The following is a 20,797-nucleotide window of genomic DNA, read 5'->3' as shown; positions in this document are numbered from 1 at the left end:
ACAATGGGCAGGAACTGTCCAATTTAGATTAATTGAAGACGCTACTGAGCATTCTCTGTGAACTTATCAGAGGTCATTCTACAGGGAGGGGGGGATGGTAAGCTCTTCTGTGAATGGTGGTGGATCCAGCGTTATCACTCTACTGTTGTCACCTTTCACTGTACTCCTTGTCTGTAGAAAATTTTACAAAAAATATCACCAACATTAAAAAAAAAAAAATATATGGTTAACATAAAAACTTGTTTTAAACAATAGGTCCTTTTTGATAACACATTCCCTTTAAGGCATTTATAAGTTGGCGTGCACATTAAGTAAAAATAGTACAAAACACTGCTGAATTTCAGATCTACGAATACTGAATTCCTGGAAGATTTTCTCATCTGGTAAAACAACACAGAATAAATGATTTTCCAATTTACAATAATCCTGTCTGTTATATAGCGTAACCACTCCCAAGTGGCCTCTTGCACATGTATACCCCAGTTCATCAATTCATCTCCTTGCAGAGCTGGATGCATAGATATTACTATTGCACTCATGAGAGGTTGAATCTTTAAAGTTTCTGAACTGATTTTTTTTTTTTACCTCTGGTAACTGTTCATGTTCTTTGAACGTCTAAGGTCAATTTCAAGAAGACATTTAAAGTAAATTGCCCAGATTTATCAATCATTCTGAAACCCTAATTGTCTGGTTTTTCCCACAACAACAAATCGCAGCTCAACTTTCATATCTTAATGCGCTCTTGTAAAGTGAAAGTTAAGCTGTGATTGGTTGCTATGGGAAAAATTAAGGTTTCAGGCTGATTGATAAATATGGACCAATGTGTTATACAGTATACATTGTAATTTTTTTTTACATTTTACTTAAAGACAATTGACACCCCAATATTTGTTGTTGTTCTTGAGTTTACTTCTATTTTAAAGTCTTAAATGGGTTCTCCGATGGAAAATATTTTTTTTCCCATATCAACTGGCTCCTGAAAGTTAACCAGATTTGTAAAAAAAAATCTTAATCCTTCCAGTAAATATCAGCTGTATACTACAGAGGAAGTTGAGTTGTTCTTTTCTGACTTCTCTGCTGACACCTCTGTCCATGTCAGGAACTGTCCAGAGTAGGAGCAAACCTATCCTGTTCTGGACAGTTCCTGAGACAGACAGAGGCAGCAGCAGAGAATAGTGTGGTTAGACAGAAAAGAACAACTCAACTTCCTTTGTAGTATACAGCAGCTTATAAGTACTGGAAGGATTAAGATTTTATTTTAATAGAAGTAATTTACAAACTTTCGGGCACCGGTTGATCTGAAAAAAAAAAAAATCCACTGGAGTACCCCTTTAGGCCTTCCAGTACTTATCAGCTGCGGAATGCCCTGGAGGAAGTTGTGTAAATAGTCTTTCCAGTCAGACACAGTGCTCTCTGCTACCACCTTTGTCCATATTAGAAACTGTGAAAGAGCATGCACAACTGCCCATGGCATACCTCTCCTGCTCTGGACATTTTCTGACATGAGCAGGGAGCACTGTGTATTACTGGAAAGACTACACAACTTCCTCCACCTGAAAAGTACTGGAAGGCTTGAAAATGTTAAGTCTGTACAACTCTCTGTCACCAGTTGATCTGAAAACATTTTTTTGTTTTCCTTTGGAATACCCCTTTAACTCTTTGTCATAGTATTAAAATAATTCCTGAAAAATAAGCGAGTGTGACCAAGGTCATTGACTTTTTGAAGTTGTGCTGGTTCATCAGTTGTCCTTTCTGGGACTACTTTTGGTAGGCACTAACCACTGCATACTGGGAACACACCACAAGACAGTTGTAGTTGTAATGAGATAATCTATGTTGTTCAGAGGGGTTTCATTTTGATAAGTGGATAACATTAATTATATGTACGTGATAAAAGCTGTGTTACTGCTGCCCGGAGCCACCCACACAGGTTGATTGACAGTTTTTCATGTACCCTGGGAAGGCTGTCGATAATTTGATCTTCTTTGTATCTAACAGTAGATTTTGAATAATAATACATTTCATAACATGATACATGTATGATTTCCTGTATTGGGCCTGATCTTGCTATGAAAGTTTTTTTGTGCTTTTGTGTCAATCCCATAGATATTAAATGGAGCAGCAGGGCACATGTGTCACTGTCACAATTCGGCTTACGGGTTGTGGATCCGCTGTGTCAGCGAGGGATTGGCGTGGACCGTGCTAGTGGACCGGTGCTAAGAGGCTACTGGTTTTCACCAGAGCCCGCCGCAAAGCGGGATGGTCTTGCTGCGGCAGTAGCAACCAGGTCGTATCCACTAGCAACGGCTCAACCTCGCTGACTGCTGAGAAGGCGTGGGACAGAAGGACTAGGCAGAGGCAAGGTCAGACGTAGCAGAAGGTCGGGGGCAGGCGGCAAGGTTCGTAGTCAGGATGGATAGCAGAAGTTCAGGTACACAGGCTTTGGACACACTAAACGCTTTCACTGGCACAAGGCAACAAGATCCGGCAAGGGAGTGCAAGGGAGGAGATCAGATATAGCCAGGGAGCAGGTGGGAGCCAATTAAGCTAATTGGGCCAGGCACCAATCATTGGTGCACTGGCCCTTTAAGTCGCAGAGAGCTGGCGCGCGCGCGCCCTAGAGAGCGGAGCCGCGCGCGCCAGCACATGACAGCAGGGGACCGGGACGGGTAAGTGACCTGGGATGCGATTCGCGAGCGGGCGCGTCCCGCTGTGCGAATCGCATCCCCGACGGCCATGACAGTGCAGCGCTCCCGGTCAGCGGGACTGACCGGGGCGCTGCGGGGAGAGAGACGCCGTGAGCGCTCCGGGGAGGAGCGGGGACCCGGAGCGCTAGGCGTAACAGTCACCACTGTCTGGGGACTCAGGGCCCATGTACTAGTAATCTATTGGGGTTTTATAATATACCTATGATAAATTGTCTTGTTACATGAAGTTCTCTTACCACTACAAGTCCCCGAACCTCTGGAGTTCTTAGATTTTATAAAAAAAATAACCATTTAACAAACAGTACATATTGTGTTCTAGTAACATAAACAGATTGTACAGCATGGAAAGCATCATAATAAAGCATGTGTTCACCATTACCTAGAGGCACATTGTTACATACTGTAATTGGTAAGGTTGAAATAGAGATACAGGTGCATCAGTTCCAACCTGTAATTCTTCCGTAGTTATCCAGAAGAAGACAAAAAATCCTATGAGGTGGACACCAATTGCAGTGAAAAAAAGTTCTTCCAATTTCACAAATTAAAATTAAAAAAAAATGAATTCCTTTTATCAGCATCCCATTTCCAGAACCCAGAACCTGTAACATATTTTTCAAGAAAGCCATCTAGGCCCTTCATAAAAGGAATCTGTTATCAGCATCATTAACACTAACCTATTGGTATAGGCTTGTAGTGCTGGTGAGGCTGATGACAATGGTACAAACCGTCTTCTCATACCTACCTTAATTCTGCTGATATTCCCAGTTTTATAATATGCAAATGAGAGAGCTTGGAGCTAGCAGGACGTGTCTAAGCCCCGGGTGCACAGAGACATTTCGTATGAATCTTCATAGTAAACGCCTCCTCTGCTGCAAAATAGAGCTCCACAGGACACATGGAGTGAAATCTCTCGCCAGAGAGACTTCACAGCAGAGACGGGTCTAGATGCAGAGTGGAGCTCCATTCCAAGCAGAGGAGGTGCAGCGGTGATTCTGATGACAGATCCCCTAAACATTTGGAGTTTTGAACAACATGTAATTTGTGAGGGTCCCCTGAGTGAAGTGCTGTTTATAGTTGAGATATTCTTGAGATATAAGTGTTTTTTTGCTTGTCTCATGATTCAGGGAATCCTTCAGAGGGGTGAATACTACATTACAATACTGTGTATTTAGAAGGGGCTGTGTGGCGTGCTGCACACTGAGTTGGCCTCTGTAAGGCTCAGGCAGCATGATCGCTGAGATTTATTGTGCACAAATATCCTGAAGTGGTAGTTTTACCCAATGTTTAATTATTTAGTTTGTAAATGTAAATGTTTTGTTTCCTTTACCAAAGACATTCCATTTATTCACATTAAACATAATTTGCTGTTTCCCTACACATTTGCCATCTTCCCCACATCCCTCTTTAAAGGAAAACTGCCAGCATGCTCCCCCCTCACTAACCAGCAGTACTGGCTGGTAGTGCGGGGGACGCTGATCAGTTTGATGCTTACCGTGCCTGGATCTGCCGCGCCGTTCGGCTGTAATCTTCTATTTTCGGCATATGCTAATTAGGTGCTAACTTACACCGGCCAGGCTAACTGGCACTCTGACCTCAGCATTTCTGGCCGCAGCACCGCCCAGCTCATCAATATTCCTCCCCTCTGTCTTCATTATAGAGTGGGGAGAAGAGAGAGGGGAGGAATATTGATGAGCTGGGCGGCGCTGGGGGCAGAAACACTGACGTCAGAGTGTCAGTTAGCCTGGCCGGTGCAAGTTAGTACCTAATTAGCATATACTGAAAATAGAAGATTATGGTCAAACGGTGTGGCGGATCCGGGCACGGTAAGCATCAAACTGATCAGCATACCCCGCACTACCAGCCAGTACTGCTGGTTAGTGAGAGAGGTGAAAGCTGACAGTTTTCCGTTAATATATTACCCTCCTCTGTGTTGACTACCCTAGAGAGCTTAGTATCATCTGCAGATATTGAGATTCTAGCCTGTAATCCCTCCACAAAGTAATCAATAAACATATTAAAAAAAAGAGAGCCCAATAACCCAGTGGTACCCCACAAGTAACTGTGAACCTACAAGGTTGAACCATTCATAACCATCTTCTGTTTTCTATTACTGAGTTGTTAATCCATTTATACATATATTACTCTTGTCCCAGCATTATCATTTTATGTGGCATGGTATTAAATGCCTTTGAAAAATCCAGATACACAACATCCTTAGCTTCACCCAGGTCCAATCTAGAACTGACCTCCTCAAAGAAGTTAATCAAATTAGTCTGACAGAACTGATCCCACATAACCCCGTGATGATGCTGTGTAATAAGGTTATTTTCATTGAGATTCTACAGGGTAATGTCTTACATGCCTGTTGTTTCTGGACATTTTGACCCATTTTAAATGTTGTCATGTTTGCTATGCCCTAAAGAAAAAAAAGCTAAATACAGGAGCACACCAAAAATACATATAAATATTATAAAGTTTATTGCAATCACAATCAAAACAATTGCACATAGCCCAACATTTAAACAATAAAAAATGACGCTCAACACAGAGCTTAAACCACAACCCTGGAGGGGGCCATGGACCCCACACACACACACACACACACACACAGTGGCACCCGTCTCTCAATTACACAAATGCTCAGCCATCCACCTCTTCCTCAGGAAGTCACTTGCCGACGGAACACATGGGCTTCTTGTGTGGCCCCGTCTGGCTCCCACTTTTTTGATTGTGCCTCCGCCCATACATGCTGGTTTGTGTATCACATCTTTCACTTACCTCACTGCCTCAATGATAATTGTTTATATGGTTATTTTGTACTATTACTTGGATTGAGTGTGGGGCGATCTAGATAATGGCGCAAACTTATTTTGTATTTCATTGCAGCTTGGTCTATACCAAGACTGGTGGATGGCTGAGCATCTGTGATATTGAGAGATGGGTGCCACTTTGTGTGTGTGTGGGGGGGGGGGTCCATGGCTCCCTCCCGGGTTGTGGTTTAGCGCTATGTTGAGCTCCATTTTTAATTGTTTTTAAATGTTGTAATTGTTGTAATCTATATGTAATTATTTTGATTGTGATTGCAATAAACGTTATGATATTTATATGTATTTTTTGGTGTGCTCCTGTATTAAGCGGTTTTCTTTTTTTTTTTTCCATAGTTTTATGTGCTTGTTTATTAAACGCCTGGCTAGCATCTTTTGTGTATGGCACTTTATGGGATTAGGCCTCTCCTTTTTTGTTCTTAGCATTTAGAACTAGAGCTACAAAGTAAGTTTGCCCATGTGATGTGTTTTGCCCATTTATTGCCATATCATGCTGCCTGCATTGTAGTCAAGAAGATAAATGTGGTCTTATTGTGACCACCAAGGTTCCAGAATTTCATCTAGGGTGCATTTCTAGGAATTGTCATGTCATGAAATTTGTGGGTTGCAATGCAACCACATTCTCTTTCATAAGCACAATACACACAGCAATCTTTGGCCGCGGCATACATTATGCGGCCAAAGTCAGCATGTGGCCCTCAATGTAATATACACAAGGAGAACTCCATTTTCCTGCTGGGTATTCTCAGGCCTTTCCTGTGTTGTACACTCATCATGTAAATTGCTAATGCTAAACATTTTCCTTAGATGTAATGGAATACATTGCTGTAGGTAGGAATACAAATAACTCTATGTGACCTATAAATAATAATAAATCAGAAATTACTGACATAATTTTTCTTACCCATAATGACAAGCCATGTGGTTCTTCTATTACAGATTGAAGATATCATCACCAGGATGCAAGATGATAAAGCTGGTGGAGTCCCCATTCGAACAGTCAAAAGCTTCCTGTCTAAAATCCCCAGTGTGGTTACAGGTAAGTCACTTTCATGTATTATTCATTCTATAAATAAATTAATTTAATAATTGTGTTTCCTGTCAACAGTGTGATTGGCTGTTTTCTTACTGCTTAAACCTTCTTGGCACTCACAATGAGGGTTCTTGGTCTCACATTATAACTGGTAGTTAGGACAAATCTTGAATGAAAATAAAAGATAATGAAAAGAGCTTTGTATCTCCCATTTATATTAGCGGAGAGTGACTGATTGTTTATGCTGGGTCTTTCTTCCCAACAAGAACATCAAGGACCCCATAAAGAAAAACATTTGTTATGTGGAAACAGTGGTTTTTAAATATGACCTTTTCCCAACAGATTTCTAAAGGCAGGCAATTTGGGACAATTTGGAACAAAGGAAACAGTACCCAATGTATGGGATACAGCAATCCAAAGATGAGTGGTGGGACTCCACATAGTTAACGTGGCATTAAGCTGTGGTTTATTCACCAGTCTGTGTAGTGCAACATTTTGATCGCACAATGGAATCTTTTTTTCAAGCTGCCTTAGTGGGATCGAAACTATTCACTAAATGGATGGGTGAATAAACCACAGCTATGTACCTATGTGGATCGCCGCCTCTTAAATTGCTGTATTTATTTTGGGATTTTAAGTCAGGTCCTAAAAAGCAGAGCACCCAAAAGCACTAAAAGCCCCAGCACAGCGCTTTTTCCTTGTTTTTGTGTCTGTGTATGGGATATTTACTTGTTGCTTGCTTTATCTTTGTACTATGTGGCATTAAGAAAGCAAAATAAGGCAAATACTACACCATCCTATAGCAAATGACTATTTGCTATACAATAATTACATTCAGAGTCAATCCTGGTTTGAACATGATTTATCCATAGCAAAAAAATAATGTCTGACTAGAAAGCCTCCTTAGTATAATAAAGTCTTCACATAACTACAGTAATTTATGGTAGCTCAATGTTATTTGATTTGACAAAATGAGGTAATCATTATATGGCTTCATCATTGCAAAAAGGTTGAACCAAATGGAAAAAGTGATTCACCCTTGAGTGTAAATATCTTTATATTATCAAACCTTGTTTATGACATGTATTGTCTACATCAGGGAATATTTGGTAAAACTAAACAACATAGTTTTGGTAAGGTCCACTAAGGAAAACGATGAACATCTGCTGTTTAGAGTGAATTTGTCATCGATGTCACCCGCACTTTCCTTTACGTACAGATGTGTAGTGCCGTTGACCCTGATAGTGATACTTACCCACCTCCAATCTGTGGTCCCATTCATCTTTGTATTGCATTGCTGTTTGGTCCTGCTTTCGACGATTCCTGTTAGTCTGTTATCTTATTTAATCCGGCAGCAGGCTTGTTGCACAGCAGGAGCACGCTGACATTGCCGCCGCTGACATTGCCCTGCTCAAAGCCGGGCCTAGTGAAGAAGCAGCAGCGGTGACTTCAGTGTGCTCCTGCCATGCACCAAGCCAGCTGTCGAATTAAATAAGATAACAGATGAACAGGAATCATCGTCAGCAGGACCACACGGCAATGCAATCCAGTGGAATTCCGCCCAAAGAATGAACATGTTCAGTCAAACTTTGGACATACTTTCTGCTGGCAGAATCCCTCTTTGGCGTTTCCACAGCATGCACAGAGCAGCCGAGACCCAGGAGAAACAAATAAACAACTGCAGATTTTACAGACAATGTTTATATATTTTGATGAATTCACCCTTAGACCACATTGTAGCACTCTGAATAAAATATCTTTTCTTTAAAGGGTGCATTCATGGTTGAGTAGATGGAACATATGGATCTAATATATATATAAATAAACAGATTTTCTTGGTAAACCTTGTTGCATGAGTTAGATTGTAACCTGACAACAACAGCATTATGTAACATTGATATTGGTCTGATTGGTTTGAATGTTATCTGTATATGTAAACACAGCCTTTAAAGGAGTACTCAGGCAAAAAAATAACTTATCCCCTATCCACAGGATGGGGATAAGTAGCTGATCACCGGGGGTCCGACCGCTGGTGCCCCCTGCGATCACTGGGCAGGACCCTGGTGCTCTAACTGAGGAGTGCGTGTCGTCTACCAGTAGACGGCATGTGCTCCATTCATTTCTAAGGGAGCGCCGATGATGCCGAGAGCTGTACTTGGGTCTTTTTCTTGCGCTCCCATAGGAAGGAATGGAGAACGTATTTATTTTGTTTTTATATCAATATCCAGGGATAAATATTCCATCTCCCAATGATTGGCCCAGTCTAGAGGGCCCTTAAGTGGAAATCCCTCTTGGACAACACCTGTCCTTGTTTCCTGTGCACTTTTGCAGCAACAAGATTATCAGGAACACTGATGGACTGTAATATAGGACATTGTTGCAGTGCATTTGTTTTATTGTTTGAACTTCAGCTCCATCATTCAGCATAAGAGAGCAGGTGGTAACCGATGAAAAGGGGCTCTATCACAGCAGACATACAGAGGTCCGATGTCTGATCAGATATGGTACTGCATTTCATTTTGCTTCAGTACATTGTTTATGGTCATTGTTCTTGTAAAATGTCTGCAATAAAATATTGGTATTAATTGTTCTGTATTTCTATGAAAGAAACTTCTAACCAAAAGCTATTTGCTCAGCGTTGATTCTCCTCCCACATTGGCATACTGCGATATATCAACACAAACAGATCACACACTTTCATAATATAGCTAGTATTTTCCTAAAGAAGAAGGGATGCCATGAGGAGTTCAAATTTTCCAAAATACTAAGCTTTATTATCAGAACACTTGTACTGAAAAAGGGAGCCTCACTGAAAATAGCAACCAGCCATACAGCACTACATTTCCCCTGCTAAAAGGGGAAACTATGAAGCTAATATACGAGAGAGACTCATTACATGCAAAGCAAGATGGTTCAAGCCATGATTTGTCATAATTGTGATAATTATGGCTTACAGCTCGTGAAAACCCCAACCGCCCCCCCCCCCATTACTATGATTTGGGGAGCCATGTTATCTGCTGGTGTTGGTCCACTGTGCTTCATTAAGTCCAGGGTCAACGCATCCATCTACCAGGAGATTTTGGAGAACCTTATGCTTCCTTTCCTTTTAAGTTACATTAATGAAATACAATGGACTTTTGAATGATATTCAAATTTTTTGAGTTTCACCTGTACATGAATAGCTGTCAATGTAATGTGGATGGGCTTGGTCTGTCAAAACAGGGCGTAACAGACTCTTTGCAGATTTTTGCTATTGCTCAGAGATACATATGCAATTTTTTTTTCAAAATAAAAATGAAAAGGAATATATATTGGAAGCCTTGGTGCAAACAGTGTAGTAATAATAATGCGCATTGTGAAGAATCTGACAATAAGATTGGAATTGCAATTTATTTTTCTTCATAATAATGCTAACGCATCACCTACATTGCCAAACCTGTCCCTGTTCTTTGGTTATACTAAAAAAAAGGCCACACACACGGGTGCAGCAAGCAGCCAGGGAAAGACCTTCTGGAAATAGCACAGAGGAAACATTAATAAGAGTAAGAATCACAGCCTGACTATTTTACATGCTGTTTTCAAGGCACGAAACTGCAGCTTTCTTTGTTACCCAATTAATTCTGCTTGAGCTCCACACTGTCACAGGGACTTACTCCAACAGATAATAGCAGTGGCGTTTCCTGAAAAATGTCAAAATATCAAGAGATTTAAACTAGACGATGATACATTTCATCTTTATTATAGTTCCTCCTTAAAAAGGGAAACACTTTGGCCTCCTTTCTGCTGAAGAACAAACAAAGGGAGGCGGCTCTTTCTATTTATTCCTAATTTTATGGTACAGTGCTTACCCCACCTCTGCAGCAATCATGGTTTTAACCACGCTGCATCGCTGCTAATCCTATGTTACAGGAATTTGGCTGTGACCCATTTACAGTAGGTCTGCTCCATAAATACTGTCCATAGACAACAAAGAGTTTGTAGAACGGTTATCTTAGCTGTTGGCATTTAAAGCACTTTAACATGTTGGCTATTTTATCAGTCTCAACTAGAAATGCTTGTACTGCTCGACTCTTAAAATAGTTGTATGTAGGTCAAATTGAAGATGGGAACTCTTTGAACAGCGTTGTTTTTAAAGGCAGGCAAATAATACACTTGTATTAGGCCCCAAGGCAAAGAAGTCCTGTGATTTTTCTTAAAGTGTGCATCCAATGTTGTGGGCACTATTACCAGAAAATAACTACTGTAGAGTGCACAATACCCATTTTCATAAATCACTTTTATTTTTTATTTGATGCTGGAATACCTACCCCACTTCTCAATTCCCTGTTCCCTTCCGCTTATAACTGTATTAGGAAATAGAGCTTCTCCCTCCATCTTAACAGCATCAGCCTCCAACAAGAGACCCAGAGCCAGAGAATCACATTATGCTGGGTCAATGGAAGCAAAGCGGGAAGCTCCATCTCCTAATACACAGTTATAAGCAGGCGATCTGTCAAGGTATTCCGGTGTCATATTCAAAATAAAAGTAATTTAGATAAATGACTATTGTGCACAGTGCTGTACTACCATCTTTTTTAATAAAAGTGTCCACAACATTGGAGGTACACTTTTAATCTAATGGAAGCATTAGGTATTTCTGGAAATATTTGAGCCCCCACAGCACAAAAGATTACACACCTATGTATAGTGGTTATGCAATTATTTAGATTTGTAGAAAATATATTTTTAATTATTTAGTGTATAGTATTTTTTCATTGTTGAAGTGATCCGGTTTTTACTAAATTTTGGAGTTTTAAAAGTTATTGCTACCACTGAATAGTACCCCTTCATGCCGCTGCACATGTGATCAGCTGTTGTCTTGAGCTGAACTGGATCCTGAGAAAGGCTCAAAACAACAGGCATCCAGACAGTGGAGGAATGCTGAACCTGGGGGACCATGAAATCACAAAAAAGGGGTTCATCCACGACACACATGTAAGGCAAATAAAGCACTTGAGACATAACTTGGCATCACAGGCACTATAGTGAAAAGTTAATAAAACCTGTATATCCCCTTTAAAAATAAGTGAGTTCTGATATGCAGTGTTGTTTAGGTTATTATTACCTCTTTACTTTAAAATTTCTACTACGTGCTGCATGGATTGTTTAAATCATTCACATCATGAACCCTAACACGGCTTTATACCTTTTAGCTGATAACAGGAGATCTATAAAGCATATTTTTGCCAAAAATGAAAGACACCTCCCACGTAAGGCAATGCATTTTCTCTGCATAGATGTAAAACAAATCCTGTTTTTGGCAGACCATCTTGCAATCCTATTACTTGTAGTTCTGTCAGTGCCAATTATGGGTCCATCAGCATCTGCATCATACATAAATTTATTTTTAAGTCTGAATCAGTTGCCATATGATTCCCAGGGAGACTAGGCTTTTGCTGGAGTGTAGACCACTGTTAACTGGCAAATTTAAAAAGGTTAAAGGTAATGCAAGGATTTTCAGAGTTCTAGACTTTGCAAATTATAAAATTAGAATTATTGAATTTCTAATGATATATCTTCACAACATGGTCTTGATTTTTATTCACTCTATTACTTTCTCCTTTACTACTGTTGCTTGACAGCATTGTCATATTCCCTATCCCTATCTTTATCCCATGTCCATTTTTCATATCTTTGAGATATTTGTTATTTTTGCATTATTATGTTACTATCATTTACATTAAGTTTCTTATATCTGTCAGCCAGGGCTGTGTTTGCCCATAGGCACTCGTATGCCTGTGCCTAGGGCAGTAGTGCTGTTCAGTGATTAAAAATATGATAGATACTGTGGCCTTGGGAGGGTGAGAATAGCTGAAAATTTCAACCAGAACATGATCATTATCACTTGGGGCAGAATAGCTGAAAATTTCAACCAGAACATGATCTTTATCATGTGGGTTTGTGATCAATTTTTGTTCTGTGTGTAAGGGTATGTTCAAACATGTGTATTTTTTGCTGCAGATCTGCTGCAGATTTGCAGCTGCAGAGTTGCTGCCCATTGATTTCAATGGGCATAAAAATCTGCTGACTCAAATCTGCAGCAGATCTGCAGCAGAAAATATGCACATGTGAATGCACCCTAAGGGTACGTTCACACGGGTGGATTTATTTGCGGGTTTCCCACTGCGTATTTGAAAGGGGGCTGGCTCTTCCTGGCTGTCCGTAGCGTATTTTCTGCGGCAGAATTTATGCTGCGGAAAATCCGCAAGCCCCATTGAAGTCAGTAGGGTCTGCGGCGTTTTTTCCGCCCTGACCCACCCTGTACATCTCCCAGCATGCCCTTCAGCGATCAGTACATGCTGGGAGTTGTACTTTTGCAATAGCTGGAGGCACACTGGTTGGAAAACCTTCAGTTAGGTTCTGTTACCTAACTCAGTATTTTCCAACCAGTGTGCCTCCAGCTGTTGCAAAATTACGACTCCCAGCATGTACTGATCGCTGAAGGGCATGCTGGGAGATGTACAGGGTGGGTCATTTATATGGATACACCTTAATAAAATGGTAATGGTTGGTGATATTAACTTCCTGTTTGTGGCAGATTAGTATATGTGAGGGGGGAAACTTTTCAAGATGGGTGGTGACCATGGCGGCCATTTTGAATCCAACTTTTGTTTTTTCAATAGGAAGAGGGTCATGTGACACATCAAACTTATTGGGAATTTCACAAGAAAAACACTGGGGTTTTAACGTAACTTTATTCTTTCATGAGTTATTTACAAGTTTCTGACCACTTATAAAATGTGTTCAATGTGCTGCCCATTGTGTTGGATTGTTAATGCAACCCTCTTCTCCCACTCTTCACACACTGATAGCAACACCGCAGGAGAAATGCTAGCACAGGCTTCCAGTATCCGTATACACTGCTATATACTACTATATACACCGCAGGAGAAATGCTAGCACAGGCTTCTAGTTTTACAATCTTTTTATTGGGTTTTCAAAACATAAACATAACAGGCATTTATAACATAGCGTTAAACAGTCATGACATCTCTTACATGGGGGAATCCGTCACATAATATATTATACATGCATATTACAAGGATATTATTGCAAGATGGAAACATAGTAAACAAAACAAGTAAAGATAAAATTTCAGTTGCTGCAGAATGGGCAAAACAAAAATTGGAACAGGACCCTCAGTTTACGCAGAAGATTTTGTTCAGTGATGAGGAAACTTTTATGTGAATGGTGAAGTTAACAAACAAAACCACCGCTATTGGTCTGACACTAACCCACATTGGATAGATCCCTCCAAGACTGTTGGAACACAAAAATTGATGGTATGGTGTGGTATATGGGGTACAAAGATAGTGGGGCCATTCTTCATCAATGGAAACCTCAACGCCACTGGATATGCGAAATTGCCACATGATGATGTGTTTCCCTCTTTATGCACTGAAGATGGCACGTTCCCTGAGTTTTTTCAGCAAGATGGTGACCACCACATTATGGGTGTCAGGTCCGAGCATTCCTAGATGAACAGTTTCCTGGAAAGTGGATTGGTCGTCGTGGGCCAGTTAAATGGCCCCCAAGGTCTCCCAATCTGACCCCCTTAGACTTTTATCTTTGGGGTCATCTGAAGACAATTGTCTATACTGTGAAGATACGAGATGTGCAGCACCTGAAACTACGGATACTGGAAGCCTGTGCTAGCATTTCTCCTGCAGTGTATATAGTAGTATATAGCAGTGTATACGGATACTGGAAGCCTGTGCTAGCATTTCTCCTGCAGTGTTGCTATCAGTGTGTGAAGAGTGGGAGAAGTGGGTTGCATTGACAATCCAACACAATGGGCAGCACATTGAACACATTTTATAAGTGGTCAGAAACTTGTAAATAACTCATGAAAGAATAAAGTTATGTTAAAGCCAAGCATATCATTGGCCCTCATTTACTTAGAAAATCGGGTTGTAAGTCTATCTTGCTTTTTTACCCGACTGCTTTTTTCCCCTGGTATTTATTATTATGTCACATCCTGTTTGTCGCACGTGGGTTTTGTTGGTTTTGGTTTCCAACTCCTCTGAGTTGTCGGGAAAAAATCCACAACAATTCAACAAATTTGGGTTGGAAACCTTTATAAATACGTGGCGCAGACAAAGATGCGACAAAAAAACCTGACAAAACAAGTCGGGTTTAGAATAGTAAATGAGGGCCATTGTTTTTCTTGTGAAATTCCCAATACGTTTGATGTGTCACATGACCCTCTTCCTATTGAAAAAACAAAAGTTGGATTCAAAATGGCCGACTTCAAAATGGCCACCATGGTCACCATCCATCTTGAAAAGTTTCCCCCCTCACATATACTAATGTGCCACAAACAGGAAGTTAATATCACCAACCATTCCCATTTTATTAAGGTGTATCCATATAAATGGCCCACCCTGTAGTTATGCAACAGCTGGAGGTACGCAACTACAACTCCCAGAATGTAGAGACAGCTGTTTGGGCATGCTGGGAGTTGTAGTTTTGCAAGATCTGAAGGGCCCCGGTCCGGTCCCCACCTGGCACGCGGCGGGGACGGAAATTCCCACGGGCGTGCAGGTACGCCCTTGGTCCTTCAGTACTCCGTAGTCCTTAAGGGGTTAAGATGGCTCCTGGAGATGGATGTCAGTGATATGTGCATGCTCGCAGTATGGTACACGCTATGGATCCTGTAACACCATTTGGCGTCCCACGTGGTAATGTGTGAAAACATGCACGACGGTACCCCTCTACCTGGACACATTAAGGTATCACTTATTCAGCACATACACCTGGTCACTTGATAATCCGATATTTATACAGTTGGATTTTATTACGTTTTGAACAATTTTTTTTTAATTTACATTACGCAGGTTCCTTAAGAATATGTATATGAATGTATATGAACCTTAGGAATGTAATCTTAATCACACATATTTAGTATATTTATGGATTTTGTACAACTATGTAATTAATGCTAATGAATTGTATACACTATTTATACCTGGCACTATGTATCACTTACTGCTTGACAATAGCCGTGTGAGACGGCGGAAACGTTGCTCTGATGTTTGGTGAATAAAGCCATACACTTTTTCCCACGTGAAACTGGAGTGCTGCTATTTATCACTATGTGGATATCTTTGGGACTGTGACCAAGTCTAACTGTAGCCGGCACCACTCAGCAACTATTCCAAGTGCGGCCCTGCTTCTGCAAGGATATATAAATATCAATCAGCCATAACATTAGGAATTGATGATTTGGTTAAATTGTGACGTTATCAAGTGGAAATGAATATATGTTATTGTCACAGTATCCTAGACATACAGGGGGAGATTTATCAAAACCTGCTGAGAGGAAAAGTTGCTGAGTTGCCCATAGCAACCAATCAGATCGCTTCTTTCATTTTTGAAAAGGCCTCTGAAAAATGAAAGAAGAGATCTGATTGGTTGCTATGAGCAACACAGCAACTTTTCCTCTCCACACGTTTTGATAAATCTCCCCCATAATCCATATTTATAGGAATTAAAATATAGTAAATTTTTTTTTTTTCCAAAAGCTAACGCCTGTCATCCGTAACATTAAAACCATAGACAGGTACATTGAATAACACTGATTACTGTTACAATGGCTCCTGTCAAAGGGAAGGCTGCATAAGGGAGCAAAAGAACGGTCAGTTCTTGAAGTTGGTGTTTCAGGTGTCGGAATCAGGAAAAATGGGTAAGCATATGGATTTTATCGGCTTTGACAGGGCCAAATTTTTATGCCTAAAAGACACCATCAGAGCATCATCAATCAGAGGAACATCACTATCAGAGCAATGGCAGGTTTTGTGGGTATTTGCCAGTATGCATTACCTACCAAATGTCATCCAAAGAAGAATAACCATAGATTAATTCATAACATTCCAACACCAACATGCGTGAAGGTAATATCCTTTCCAGAAAGCATATTTAATTACCGTATTTTTCGCCGTATAAGACGCACTTTTTCTTCCCCAAAACTGGGGGGGGGGGGGAAAGTTGGTGCGTCTTATACGGCAAATACACATTAAAACCCTGTCCTATCGCGGCGGTCCCTGCGGCCATCAACGGCCGCGACCTGCTGCTAATACAGGACATCACCGATTGCGGTGAGGCCCTGTATAAACCCTTCAGACGCGGCGATCAAAGCTGACTGCCGCGTCTGAAGCTAAAGTGACACTAACCTGCGTAGAGATGTGATGGCGGTGACGGAGAGTGAGGATACCGGGCAGCAGAGATGTTCCGGAGCAACGGGGACACCCCGGGGACGTGGCGACAGCGATGGAGGGCGACATCCAGGGCAGCGGTGACGCGTCCGGAGCGGCGGGTACACGTGAGTATTACCTCCTATACCATTGTTCTTCAACCTGCAGACCTCCAGATGTTGCAAAACTACAATTCCTGGCATGCCCGGACAGCCAACGGCTGTTCGGGCATGCTAGGAGTTGGAGTTTTGCAACATTTGGAGGTCCGTAGGTTGAAGATCACTGTCCTATACTTTACATTGTATTTGGTTCAGAATCTTTTTTTTCTAGATTTTCCTCCTTTAAAATTGGGTGCGTCTTAGATGCCGGAGCGAAATAATGGCGAAATATGGCGAAAAATACGGTATATCAGATTTCTTTAAGTATATTAGCATCCAGCTTTAACAGTTTAGTGCAGAGGTTCAGTGATATACAGAAATTCTGATAACAAGGATATATACACACAGATTTTTTTCCTTTTTCCATGTGGAATCATCACACAACAGGATGGATTGTTTCTTCATTGTGGATTAGAAATCTTCATCTTCTTGACTGGTTGGGTAAAAAAGTTTTTAAAAAAATGTTAAAGTCCAAAATTGCTTCTTTTTTGTCACATCACAATCCCAACAAATTATTAAAAATCTATTAAAAAGTTACATGTATGCACAATTATTGATGGTATCTATAAAAACTACAGATCATGGCACAAAATATAAGCCCTAATACAGCCCCATATATGTAAAAAAAGAGAAAGTTATAGGTGGTCAAAATATAGTGATTTCAAACATACTTATTTTTTGAAAAAAGTTTGAGCTTGTTTTTATGGGGTACTCCACTGGAAATCAACTTTTTGAAAATCAACTGGTGCAAAAAGTTAAACAGATTTGTAAATTACTTCTATTTAAAAATCTTAATCCTTCCAGTACTTATCAGCTGTTGTATACTCCAGAGGAAGTTTGGAGGTTATTTTCTGTCTGGCCACAGTGCTCTCTGTGGATACCTCTGTCCATGTCAGGAACTGTCCAGATAAAATCCACATAGCAAACCTCTCCTGCTCTGGACAGTTCCTGACATAGACAGAGGTGTCAGCAAAGAGCACTGTGGTCAGACAGAAAATAACCTTCTAACTTCCTTTGGAGTATACAACAGCTGATAAGTACTGGAAGGATTAAGATTTTTAAATAGAAGTAATTTTCAAATCTGTTTAACTTTCTGGCACCAGTTGATTTAAAAAAAAAAAATATATTTATTCCACTGAAGTACCTCTTTAAAGCAGCACAATAATAGAAAATCATGTAACCATGGGTATCATAAAGAAAACATTCAGTTTTACCATAAAGTGTACAGTGTGAACACAAAACTTTTCAAAATTAGCAAACTTGCATTTTTCTTTTTAATTTCCCCACACAAATAATATTCTTTTTGGTTAGGCTATATGTTTCATAGTAAAATGAGTGATGTCATTATAAATGACAAGCCCTCATGCGTGTCTGTGGATCGAAATATAAAAGTTATGATTTTTAGAAGGGGGAGGAAAAAATGAAAATGCAACAAAAAAAATAAAAAATGGCTGTGCCGTTAAGGCAAATGGGCTGTGTCCTTAAGGGGTTAAAGGGGTTTGCCAGGATTTTTTTTCTTCAGATTATGAGGCAATTATGTCACAATTGAAATAAGCATAATTTGCTTCTATTACCTCTATGTGCTGTTTTGTCCCATTTTCATGCATGGGACCCACATCCGAAAGTGAAAGTCTTGTTATTTTATTGTTGTCTCTAACCTTTCCCAGCATTACATCCGACCAGAGACAGTACAGTATAAGCTACATGGTCCCCAGTGGGCGTGGTTTTGCGGCAGGGGTAAGTAGGTGGGCATATAGCAGGGTGGGAGGGATTTACTGATGTAATGCTATCCACCTCCCCACTGCAGCATAGCCCCACTCTCTGGAGGCCATGTGACATATGACATTTTGTCTCTGGTTGCATGGAATGCTGGGAAAGATCAGAGACAACAGTAAAATAAAAAATTTGCACTACAGCACTTGCGGATGTTTGTTCCATGCATGAGAACGAAACAAAGCAGTGCATGAAAGTAATAGAAGCATATTACACAGTATCATATTTAGTATTATATCACAGGATTAAAGGCTGATAAGAAAAACTTCCTAGAGTACCCCTTTAAATAAAGTCAACAATAGTTCATATACTACTATAAGTTTAGCACAAATGTTAGAAAATATTTATTTATTTTCATTTCATGGCTCACAACTACTGAGGAAATGTTATAGTAAAATAAGGGGTATATGGGGGTTCCCCAACTATCCTTCAATGGCAGATGTCAGGGGAAAGATTGGATAGGATCGATGTCAATATGGCCAGTTCTTCATTCCCATACTATGTAAACTGCTGCCAGAAAGGTCCGTCAGTGGCTTTCCCATTTGTTCCCATTAAAAATACCTGAATGCTTGGCTAAACATGCATGTTGATTAGAGAGTCAGAAGTAGTAGGCCTTAGCCCAATAGCAATCTAGAATGTATGGCCACCAATAGACGTAATCTTTTATATAGTTTGCTGCAGGACATTTGTGAATTTTTATTTTCCAGTGTTTGTCCCATGATTACAGGTGTCTGTCTGCAGGGCAGCTTTGTGCATCTGGTTGTGGTTTAATCATCATCATTCCAGTTACATCAATATTAATATTTTAGGAGTTCCCTGCGTTCTTGATGAACAGATTAAGTTTGGATATAATGAAATTATTTTATTGTAATTTAATATTTGCACTAATTAAATCCCCTGTGCCAATTATTATGAAGTGCTTGGTATCAGTCTGTACTAAAAAGGGAGAAGAATAAAAAGGGGGAAAAAAAAATTAGAGGAGATTTACTAATGACTGCCATTCCATATAGAGATACATACACTGGAGTAAGATGTGCCCGAATTATATAGAGGTGCATGCTTATATCAAATTTAATGTGTCTGTTGCTATCAGTGTACCTAAAAATAAAATCTATGACAAGTAGATTTATACCAATTTATGCTATAAATGTGGCAGACCATGTGAGGCCGCATCCTTTTCACTAAGCAGCACACACTTAAAAATGACAAAAACGGCCTGAAAATTTTATGAAGTATCAAATTTGTGCACAAATGAGGCTTGGAACATCACGCCACCTCCCATAGACATGAATGGAGAAGGGGAGGTACTGATCTTTTCCAGAATTTAGCAATAAGCATCTTTGTTGCTGTGAAAATATGTAAAACAAGTTTGATAGACTTCCCAAGTGTTTTAGGTTAAGCAGGTACAGAAAGGGATCTAGGGCCACATCTGCATCAAGTACCTCTCAAAGTAGCCACTAGACATCCGCCCAATAAATATACAAACAAGTATGTGTGTTTTATGTGTGTATGTTTTGGCAATTTTAATTTTAACATTTTTTCTTTTTACCGTTTTTTTACATTGTGACAAAAGAGTGTTGTTTAGGCGTCTTGCAGCCACACTTGGCGTACCAACAACTTATAAATAATAGGATAGTGCTTCTAAAATGTAACTTTTAATGCGATACACGATAAAAATTCATACACCAATTGTGAACCAATCACCATTAAAATGAGCTTTAACCCCTTAAGGACCGAGCCCTTTTTCACCTTAAGGACCGGAGCGTTTTTTGCAATTCTGACCACTGTCACTTTAAACATTAATAACTCTGGAATGCTTTTAGTTATCATTCTGATTCCGAGATTGTTTTTTCGTGACATATTCTACTTTAACTTAGTGGTAAAATTTTATGGTAACTTGCATCCTTTCTTGGTGAAAAATCCCAAAATTTGATGAAAAAAATGAAAATTTAGCATTTTTCTAACTTTGAAGCTCTCTGCTTGTAAGGAAAATGGATATTCAAAATATATATTTTTTGGGTTCACATATACAATATGTCTACTTTATGTTTGCATCATAAAATTTATG

At 40.0% G+C, this 20,797-nt stretch overlaps 1 protein-coding gene across 8 annotated transcripts in view; it reads left to right on the top strand.

Annotated features, from left to right (window-relative positions):
- RGS6 (regulator of G protein signaling 6) overlaps positions 1 to 20,797 on the top strand; it is a 536,396-nt gene that overhangs the window by 355,935 nt on the left and 159,664 nt on the right. For all 8 annotated transcript variants that reach the window (XM_056545778.1, XM_056545779.1, XM_056545773.1 and 5 more), the window contains one exon: positions 6,473 to 6,572. In XM_056545778.1, the coding sequence (XP_056401753.1) occupies positions 6,494 to 6,572 (79 nt within the window). In that variant the 5' untranslated portion in view covers positions 6,473 to 6,493. The remainder of the gene's footprint in view (positions 1 to 6,472; positions 6,573 to 20,797) is intronic.

Source organism: Hyla sarda, chromosome 11 (genome assembly GCF_029499605.1).
Source record: "Hyla sarda isolate aHylSar1 chromosome 11, aHylSar1.hap1, whole genome shotgun sequence".
Classification (NCBI taxonomy): Eukaryota; Metazoa; Chordata; class Amphibia; order Anura; family Hylidae; genus Hyla; species Hyla sarda.
This window is presented reverse-complemented; position numbering and strand designations above follow the sequence as displayed.